Below are 10,799 nucleotides of genomic sequence, written 5' to 3'. Positions count from 1 at the left end.
TATCCTTTCTTCTAATCTCTCCCTTTTTTCTTGTTACGGATAAGCCTTGTTTATCATTGGTATCAGAGCCCTAAAATCATGCCTCCGAAGCAAGAGACTCACACTGAGAGGATCTCTGCTCTCGAAGGTCAGATCGGTGGTTTCGCAACCGCGATCGATGAGTTACGTGAAGCTACGGCGAAGAGTGAGAAGTCGATTCTGGATGCGTCTGTGAAGGCGGAGGAGCGTCATGCTCAGCTGATGGCGTTGTTTCAGCATCAAACGAAGGTAGCAACAACGCAGGAGAAGGACAAGTCACCGGAGGTCGAAGCGGTGGCGATCGGTCGAGAGAATGAAGGATCTGCATCTAAGGGCCAAGGGTTGCAGATCCGTTCAGAGAAGGGTCTGCTGCACGTTCCGGAAACGGTGATTCCCTATCGATCGGCGGAGCTCCACACTCCGTCGTATCACGCCGGTTCGTCGGGGTATTCAGCTCAACAGAAGCTCGAATCACCTCCGAAAAAGCTTGATCTACCGAACTTTGAAGGAAAGAACCCAGATGATTGGATTTTCAGGATGGAGAAGTGTTTTTCGGTTAACTTGACTGAAGAGAGTGAGAAGTTATCATTGGCCATGTCGTGTATGACAGGTTGTGCCGTCACTTGGTTACGGATGATTCAGGACCGAGAAGAGCCGTTGGATTGGAGGGATTTCAAAGCGAAACTACGAAGGCGTTTTAAACCCACTCGAGGGGGAACGATCCTCAGTCAGATGCTTCGACTGCGACAGACGGGTAACATATCTGAGTATCGTGAGCAGTTTGAGGAGCTATCAGCTGAGGTACCACACGTAACCAATGATGTGTTGGAGGAGATATTCCTACATGGTATGAAGCGCAGCTTGCGAGAGCAGGTGGTGCGATTGAGGCCGGTGGGAATGGATGAGATTGTAGATATGGCGAAGATCATTGAAGAGCAGGAGAATGAGCTCAACTCGTACCATAACAGATCGTTTCAAAGGACCAGTTCTGCGCCTGCACTCAACTCTAATCAGCGAAGTTACAACTCTCAATCGAGTCAGACAAAACATGGCGAGAATACGCCTGCGAGGAAATCCATGGATTCTACAGGGGATAACAAGGGAAATGAGCAGAGGAGGACAGTTCACAACCCTTGTCGCCATTGTGGGGAAAGGTTCTTCGCGGGTCATCGCTGTAAGGCATTTCAGCGTTATAAGAAGTTGGAGTTGGAGGAAAGTGAGGAAAAAGATGAAGAGGAGTTGAGTGATGATGAGAAGTCTGAAGATCAAAATGGTACTCAAGAGCAAGAGCTCCACGTACTGTCGTTGAATTCGATGGTAGGCATTACCTCTAAGAAGACATGAAGATGAGAGGGTTGATTGGGAACAAGGAGGTAGTGGTTCTCATTGACTCAGGGGCGACGTGTAACTTTATAGCAAAGAAGTTAGTAGAAGAGTTAAAGCTACCGGTGGTGAATACCGTGGGCTTCGGTGTGGCTGTGGGTAATGGTCAAGTCATATCAGGCTCAGGGAAGTGCGAAGGGGTGGAAGTTGTAATCCAAGGAGTTAAAATTAAAGAGGAGTTTTTGCGGTTTGAGCTGGGAGATATAGACTTGGTGTTGGGATATTCGTGGTTGGCTGAGTTAGGAGAGACTCGCATCAATTGGGGTCTCCACATCTTGGGATTCCAGCAGAACGAAAAATGGGTCTCAATTTGCAGTGACCCTGAGTTACTAAAGGCGCAGGTGTCTCTTAAGGCAATGGAGAAGTTGTGTGGGAAGGAAGATATTGTGTATTTGTTGGAACTTCAGACATTGTTTGAAGGGGCCAAATCAGAGAAGGAGAAAAGGCCGAGCCCGATGGTGACAAACTTGCTGAAGAAGTTCTCAGGAGTGTTTCAGATGCCAGAAGGGTTGCCCCTTAAGCGGTCACGGGAACATGCGATAACTCTGCATGAGGGGACGTCGCCAATCAACGTGAGGCCGTACCGCTATTCTCACACACAGAAGAATGAGATAGAAAAGCTTGTTAAGGAGATGCTACAAGCCGGTATCATTCGACCCAGCATCAGTCCCTTTTCGAGTCCGGTGTTGCTTGTGAAGAAAAAGGATGGAGGGCTGCGTTTCTGCGTAGACTACCGCGCGGTGAACAAAAGCACCATACCAGACCGTTATCCTATTCCGGTGATAGAGGAGTTGTTAGATGAGTTGGCTGGAGCTATTGTATTTTCTAAACTGGATTTGAAGTCTGGATATCATCAAATCAGGGTGAAGGCTGAAGATGTGGGAAAGACAGCTTTCAAAACCCATGAGGAGCACTACGAGTTCTTGGTGATGCCTTTTGGCCTCACCAATGCTCCCGCGACTTTTCAATCCGTCATGAATGATATCTTCAAGCCGTATCTGAGAAGGTTCGTACTGGTGTTCTTTGACGACATTCTCGTCTACAGCAAAAACGAAGCTGAGCACAGGGAACATTTGCGAGTGGTGCTACAGCTTCTCAAGGATCACCAGTTTTATGCCAACGAGAAGAAATGCGCATTTGGACAGTCAGAGATTGCGTATCTGGGGCATGTAATCTCGGGAAAGGGCGTTGCAGCTGATCCAGAAAAGATTGTAGCAGTGAAGCAGTGGCCTCAGCCTCGAAACATCACTTCTCTGAGAGGGTTTCTTGGACTGACAGGTTATTATCGACGGTTTGTGGAAGGGTACGGAAGGATAGCACGACCGTTGACTGATTTACTGAAAAAAGGAGAGTTCAAGTGGTCAGAGAAGGCGTTGAAGGCGTTTGAGAAACTGAAAACAGCAATGACGCAACTGCCTGTGCTGATACTGCCAAACTTCAATGAGCCCTTTGTAGTTGAAACAGACGCTTCAGGAGTAGGCATTGGAGCCATGCTGTCTCAGAACAATAGGCCCATTGCCTTTATCAGTAAGGCATTTTCGAGCAAAGGGAGAGTCAAATCGTTTTATGAGAGGGAGCTTCTTGCAATAGTCTTTGCGGTGACTAAATGGAGACATTATTTGACGGGTAACAAATTCACCATCCGGACTGATCAGAAAAGTTTGAAGCACCTATTGGAGCAGAGAGCAGTTTCAGTGGAGCAGCAGAAGTGGGCGTCGAAGTTGCTTGGGTTGAACTACTCCATTGAGTACAGACCGGGAAAGGATAATGGAGTGGCAGATGCGTTATCGCGCATTCCGGAAAAAGAGGAGATGTTTGAGTTACAATTAACAGCACCTCTGACTCTGGACAAGGAGGAGTTGGCTCGTCAGTTGACTCAGGATGCAGTCTTGAAAAACATAATGGATGCAGTGAGGGATGGAGTAGCTGGAACGGAAGGGTACAGTGTGAAAGATGGGTTGTTGTTCAAAGACAGTCGCTTAGTGATTCCGGAGAAATCACCATTCATTCCAGCTCTCTTAAGACAGTTCCATGACAGTAATATCGGAGGTCACGAAGGGGTTCTGAAGACGTTTAAGAGAATGATCAGAGAGGTGCTGTGGAAGGGAATGCGTACTGACATCACAGAGTTTATCAAGGCCTGCGCTGTCTGCCAACAGAACAAATACTCCACCCTGTCGCCTGCTGGTCTGCTCACACCACTCCCAATTCCTCAACAGGTGTGGACTGACATAAGCTTGGACTTCGTGGAGGGGTTGCCGTTCTCAAAAGGGTTTGATGTGATTCTGGTGGTAGTGGATCGAGTCACTAAGTACGCTCACTTTATTCCACTTCGACACCCGTTCACCGCGAAGTCAGTAGCAGAGACGTTTGTTAAGGAAGTTGTGAAGCTCCACGGGTTTCCAGAAACTATGGTTTCGGATCGTGATAAGGTGTTCTTGAGTCAGTTCTGGTCGTCGCTTTTTAAGGCTCAGGGGACAGCATTGCACAAGAGTACAGCATATCATCCCCAGTCGGACGGACAAACAGAGGTAGTTAACCGCTGTCTTGAGGCGTACTTGAGGTGCTTCGCAGGTCGCAAACCATCATCTTGGGCGCAGTGGCTGCCGTGGGCAGAGTATTGGTATAACACTTCTCACCACTCTGCTACTAACACTACTCCGTTCAAGGCCCTCTATGGTCGCGATCCCCCGAAGTTGTTGAGGTTTGGAGATGTGCCAACGGCAAATGCAGAAGTGGAAGAGTTGATCAAAGGGCGTGATCAGTTGTTGCAGGAGTTGCGGGATAACTTGGTCACAGCTCAGGCAAGGATGCAGGCTTCAGCAAATAAGAAGCGCAGGGATGTAGAGTTTGAGGTTGGAATGTGGGTTTACTTGAAGTTGCGGCCATACCGACAGTCGTTAGTGGCTACGCGTCGTGCAGAGAAGTTAGCTCCGAGGTTCTTTGGACCTTATCGTGTTGAGAAGAAAGTTGGGAAGGTGGCTTATAAGTTGTCGCTTCCCGCGCACAGCTTGATACACCCCGTGTTCCATGTCTCTCAACTGAAGTTGGCTGTAGAGCCTAACACTAAGGTCCAGGAGCTCCCTTTAATCCTATCATCAACAATGGAGTGGAATGCGGAACCGGAGGATCTGTTGAGCATCAGGAAGTCGTTAAAAGGGCAGCAAGCAGAGGTTTTGGTTAAATGGTCTGGGCTGCCGGAGTTCGAGAATTCTTGGGAGCCGCTTCAGAGTCTGATGGAACAGTTTCCTCATTGCCAGCTTGAGGACAAGCTGAGTCTCTTACGGGGGGGTATTGATAAGCTAGCAGTACCACTAGCCTTTGTTCAGAAGCGTAGAAGATCACAGAGGAAGCATGAGAGTGGCTGAAGAGGAAGTATGAGTTGAAGTAAAGACTCTGGGGGAGAAAGAGAGTCTTAGTTGAAGAATAATGAATAAGAGTTATACGTTGTCGTATTGTCTTTACATTTGAGTATTTATGTTGAGGAGATGTAAACATTCGCATTATCATAATTGATCATTAAAACCTTATCTAAATTCTTATCCTTTCTTCTAATCTCTCCCCCCTGTCTTGTTACGGATAAGCCTTGCTTATCAAAGAAGTCCCTAGCTGCTGCGCGGATTAAAGAAGGAATCAAACAATCTGTATCACAATTCGCGATATGAAGGAGACGACTGATTCAGAGAAACTTGGGAAGTTTACGAACTCGCCGGCTAACAAAATATCTGGGATTTTGCGCCAAAAGTGAACTTGAATTTTATCCTAATTCTTCTACAAGAGAGAGAGGGAATCGCAAATTTCTGGAGACATTTTTGTTTTCTTTTTGTAATTTTGGAAATTAGTTAGACACAGGCTCATTAGTCCCATAAGCTTAATTAAAGGCAGGCCCATCCATACCCATAGGGATAATAACTATACCGGAAACTGACCATAAAATTTTGGATCAGCTATAGCTAAATTACCATCAACATCTGATCTCATTAGTAAAAAAAGATTAATGCATATACAAATAGTCTGTGTTATACATAATCATGAAATTTTAAAATCTGCATGCACTCCTCGGCGCGCCACATCTGTGTGAGTCCCACTTAAAAAAGTGTAAAAAAATGTTTAACCCATGGTTTGAATCCACATAATTAAAATATAAACACTAACATTTATATCACTAAACTAAAGAATATTTTGTATATTGATAGCCAAAACTAATACATATTTATGAAAGTCGGAAGCTTTTGCTTATTTGGCTTCCTCTGAGGGTCAGGCTTACAAGTATATTATGTGTTTCATTTTTAAATGAGATTCATTACGTTATATGAAAAAAAATTCAAGTTTGCAACAATTATAGTTTTCCCACTTTGTAAACTATCATCGTTTAACATGAGTTAGGGTTATTATTGTCTCGGACAAGTCTGAGTTATAGAATTGCACCGTGTATTTGTTCGTAATCTATTTTTTCACCGGTGAACTCTTCATCTCCTCATCTTAAATCGTTTGATCATAAATGTTCCTGATTTGTAGTCTCTCTGTAAACTCTATATATATGATTCTCATCTTTGATGAACCTAATCTATATATCCACAGAACTCATTAATTCTCATCTTCTAGAAAATGTCTCTCTATGCCTCTCCAGTTTCTCAAACCGGCATCACCGGCGTCTGTCACTCAACCTTCGAGTCTTTTCATCTTGGACGTAGTAGTTAGAGCATAGCCTCTGGCCTCCTCCGCTTCTGGGATTCCCTGAACTTCAAGAAAGACAGTGAGTTTATGGGAATCACTGTTCTCTTCCTCGATGAAAAGGTAAATTAATCTTCAATTTATCACATTTATTTAACATAATTGTTTTTAATTGATTTTCTGTTTCTATTATTTACAGATTCTATGATTCATGGGTTTAATCCTGCCGGACGTACTAATCATTACATGTCATCTTTGAAAGTTGGTTTCATTGTGAAAGTCGATCGTTTTGAGGTTGCTAGGTGCTCAAGCATGTACAAGATAACTGATCATTCATTCCTCATTCGTTTCATCTCACCAACTATTATTGATGAAGTCGTCACAAGTGCTCTTGAGATCAATCTCCAGTCATAATTAGACTATTCGACAATCTCCAAGTGATTGCGAACACAAACCTAGAACTCTTAAGTATATTAACGTATTGTATATGGATTTACATTATGTTTTGATATCATAACTGATATTTAAACTCGTAGATGTGGTTGAAAAATATGTTATGTCCAGGGCTCTGACTCACCAAAAAAACAACTCGAGTCGTTATCCGTCTCCTCATTGATCCGTAAGAAACAATCAACACACAATTTCCTTTATATTATTATCTATATTGTGCTAACATCAATAATCAAAAATATTTTACTCCCAAGATCTATGGTCGTCTGTTTATCTCCCTTACTTATTAAACTAATTTACACAAACCTTTATTTTACAGCTTAAAAGAAACCACAACAACCCAAACAATCAAAACACCAAAAACTAGAATCACAAAAAGACTAATCATTACTTATCTTTTTTTTGTATAATCTTACAAATATACTTCAAAACAAATATACCAAACCAATCACCTCAACTAAAACTCAACGACACATACATCGAGTCAACTAAACAAATATAAACTACACGGCCAGCTATTTACCAATTTACAAAATTACTTTCGCAGATGCTTACGAAGAAGATGAAGACGACAACCAAGATCAGTGAAATTACCTAAATAAAAAAGCAGAGTAAATTACGAACTCTGATAAATACAACTGACAATGATTTTTGTTTACATATTACCCATCAAATAAAACAGAAACAAACACAACCACACCAGGAGATACAATCCCGACATATTCAAAGGCGGCAACAACATCTCCACATGCTCACTCCTCTTATCTTATGAAAATAGATTACATGTCTATTGTAAATAAATCAATCCTATTGTCTTCTTATGAAAAATACATAAATTCGTTTAAACTCATTAAAGTCCAAACACTCAGAATTTTCATTCATTTTATAGTTATTTCTACAGGTCTTTATGTATTTGTTTCAAAAGTCCGGTAAAAGCAACAAGTTTAAAAATAAAATAAAAACATATAACAAACATAATAAGGATAATAAGAATTATTACTTAATACACATAACTTACCCAACTAAACTGAAGAAAAAATATCCAAAAACAAAAAGTACTTTCAACAACTTTAATACTCCTTCCGTTTCATAATACTTGATGTTTTGTAATAGTGCACAAAGATTAAGAAATTATATTTCTCTAGAAAAATATTTTAAAGATATAATTTTAAAATCAGTTAACCAATTATAAAAAACACTGTAAAATCTAATTGGTTGAACAGTTTCCAATAAAGTTAAAATTAATTTGAAAATCTCAAAACTTCCTTAAAATCTCAAAACTTCATATAAATTGAAACAAAATAAACCTTCTAAAACATCATCTATATTATTACAGTTTCTAGCTTCATGCCTCTTGGCATATATTATTACAGCTTTCTTACAGCAAAAGAAGAACAAATAGTTTTCTATATACAGATATATAAGTTTCACAAACCCCTTCTTCTATAAACACTAGTCTTGCTTTTCTTCTACACTATGAACTCTATCCAAAGACTGTTCAAGAACTTGCATCGCCACTTTATAACGATCCAAAGAAACCGCTCCTTTTTCAACTACCGCAAGAGCCCCTTTATACAACTGATCAAACCTTTGAACCCGGTCCGTGCCATCCACAAAACCATTATCAGCCGCGTGGACACGTTTGTAGTCTTTTCTCCACCGCGGTAGAATATACCTCAAAGGGATCTCTTCAACGCCATTGAAGTTGAGAACACACAGAGCATGTCTGCACAAGTATCCATAGAAGTAGAAGCAGCTACAAATGCACCGTACTTCACCCACTGACCTATTGTACAGAACCTCGAAATCTCGGACTTCTCTTCTGTTGGATTCTCCTTGGACACGTTCTTTCACAAGGAAGATCACCAAAGGCCCGTCTACGTGGACCTGCGTCGTGCTGAAACACGAGTACATCTCCTCCACCTCTACTTGGAACTTCTTGAACATCTCTCTAGTGTAGACTCTCGAGAGCTGCGTCTCGAAAGAACACTTTGTTTTCAAGGTGAGAGACTCTAACTCAGCTAGAGTCTCTTCCCTGCGCTTCCTATGAAGAGCTAACTCGTACTTATCAAGAAACTCTTTCAACGGTGTCTGCTTATGAACGTACCTCTCGAAAAAGGGACTCAAACTCTCTCCAGGACGACAAGTAGCGAGTCCGGCGAAGAACGTGTCAATGAGATAAACAGGAGCCCATCTAGCTCGATCCTCGTACAAGGAACGTAGCCATTCGTTGTCGACAACGCCGAAACTGTGAACCATAAACCCCCAAGCTGCTTCAAAGTCCACAACTTTCAACGTTTCATACACTGCTTTCGTGAAAGCCTTCCTCACGCCATCGTAGCTAACCAACCCACCTAGCTTCTCAGGTACTTTCCTCATTATATGCGCCACACTGAACCTGTGATGACATCTCGGGAACACTTGGGAGACCGCAGCCTCCAAAGGCTTGCATCTGTCTGTAACAATAGTCTGAGGAGAACACTTCATTACACCGAACCATGCTTTGAGTAACCAATGGTAAGACTCTACCGTCTCTCCAGCGAGAAGGCCACATCCAAGTAAAGTAGTTTGCCCATGGTGATTCACTCCCACTAATGTCACAAGAGGAATCTCGAATTTTCCTGATATATAAGCGTTGTCGATGAAAACGACGTCGTTGAAGAAACTGCAAGACACTCTAGAGAAAGCATCCGCCCAGAACACGTTCCTTAGCTGCCCTTCATCGTTTATATCCATCAGGTAAAAGAAGTTTGGGGTTGTCAACTGCATACGGCAAAAGTAGTTGTAGATAGCTGATGAATCTCCTCTTCTAAGGTTGAGCACATCAGAAGAAGAGCTCTGAAACTGTTTCTTCAGAGCCGAGTTTGGGATCACACTGTTTCCAACATCCATCACACGAGCCTTGTACAGCTTAAGAGAAGAGTCTGCGCACTTCCTCTTGGTCCCAGTCCTTTTAACAGATTTATAACCGAGCGAATGGTTATGGTCAAGCGTGACTTCAAGCACCCTCCACCTCTTGGAATCAACCTGCCTCATTCTCACCATCGCAGGACAGCCAGTTCGCGTCTCTTTCCTCACACGGTTAGCATCGTTAACCCTCTTGAAGCCTTGGCTGCTGCAGCAAAGCACAGCGCCGTACTTCTCTTTGCTACGCCGCTTGAACCACGAGTTCTTCACTCTTACACGAAACCCAACTTCGTTGGCGTAGCAGTTGTAGTAGTTGTAACCATCGTCGTATGACTCGAACTCCATACCAACTGCTGGAGCAGCAAACTCTTTGCCCTCAACAAACTCTTCTTCTTGGTGTTCACTCTTTCTTTGTTCGTTTTGAGTGAACCCAACATCATCGATCTCATGGTCAGCTTCTCCACCATCATCTCTTTCGTGGGTCTCATCGGTTTGTAAATAAGCAGATGCATGTACCTGTTCAGACAACAGCAATGGTGGTAAAGCTACAAACTTTACCAATAAATCATAAACCAAGCTTCTAGAAACACGATCCGGGATGCATAATAATCGTTATTAACAAATGAAAGGGTTTATGAGTTTGTTGGAAGACACATACATCTACATCGCCAGAATCACTTCTCTCCATTGAAATGAAAGTTCCTGTCTTTATTCGATTTGTCTTGAGGGGAATCGCGAAACTTGATCTCGGTCAGGGTGGATCCGGACGGGAGATCCGACCCGGGAGTGAGTTTTGCGCGGGTATTGACCGTTGTGTAAGGCGGTTGGGTAGTTAAGTCTTCTTCTTTCTGAGGGTGAAGGTGATTTGGGGCTCGACAGTCGAGCCTCGACTGGTGACTCTAGCATCTCCATAGAACATGACATCTTAGGGTTTTCTCACAGGTTGGATAGCACGTGCGATTGTAGAACGCCGCCGTTTCGGAACACAGCTAAAAATCAAGCCCCTATACTTTTGTTAAATATCAAAATAGGCGTATACATTTTCAAATGTGTTAAGTTTTTACCCTCTCTGCAAGAAACGAAGTCATTTCGAAGATAAAACATAATTAAAACCCTATATTTCAGTGAAATGTCAAAGTAATTCTACAATTTAAAATTTCTAGATTTTAGTATCCTCAGTTTGATTATCTATTAGTTCTGCAATTATTTTTTTCTCGCATGCGGACGTATAAATAAATGTTTTCGTTGACAAGAAAAAAAAGATTTCTAAACTGTTTTGTTCTCTCTGCGATCAAAAAGGAATGACATTATTCTGTCCTAATTCATACTTTTCTCATTGCTTTCTACCATTTGTGTCATAATGCCTA

At 42.4% G+C, this 10,799-nt stretch overlaps 1 protein-coding gene across 1 annotated transcript; it reads right to left on the bottom strand.

Annotated features, from left to right (window-relative positions):
• Positions 1-7,797: 7,797 nt before the first annotated feature.
• LOC106445721 (protein FAR1-RELATED SEQUENCE 6-like) lies at positions 7,798-10,318 on the bottom strand. The gene is made up of 2 exons (XM_013887337.3): positions 10,091-10,318; positions 7,798-9,948 (listed from the first exon to the last, which is right to left on the bottom strand). Exons 1-2 carry the CDS (start codon positions 10,118-10,120, stop codon positions 7,978-7,980), a joined length of 2,001 nt encoding a protein of 666 aa, XP_013742791.2. The 5' UTR covers positions 10,121-10,318; the 3' UTR covers positions 7,798-7,977.
• Positions 10,319-10,799: the final 481 nt, after the last annotated feature.

The sequence above is a fragment of the Brassica napus genome, chromosome A5 (genome assembly GCF_020379485.1).
Source record: "Brassica napus cultivar Da-Ae chromosome A5, Da-Ae, whole genome shotgun sequence".
NCBI classification, from domain to species: Eukaryota; Viridiplantae; Streptophyta; class Magnoliopsida; order Brassicales; family Brassicaceae; genus Brassica; species Brassica napus.
The sequence above is the reverse complement of the archived record's forward strand: the minus strand, read 5'-3'. Positions and strand labels throughout refer to the sequence as shown.

Excerpts from the sequence above, each read along its gene's own strand:
- LOC106445721 (XM_013887337.3), bottom strand. The coding sequence starts at position 10,120 with ATGGAGAGAAGTGATTCTGGCGATGTAGAT. Across the intron at positions 9,949-10,090 it reads GTGATTCTGGCGATGTAGAT|GTACATGCATCTGCTTATTT; the intron begins GTATGTGTCTTC and ends TTGTCTGAACAG.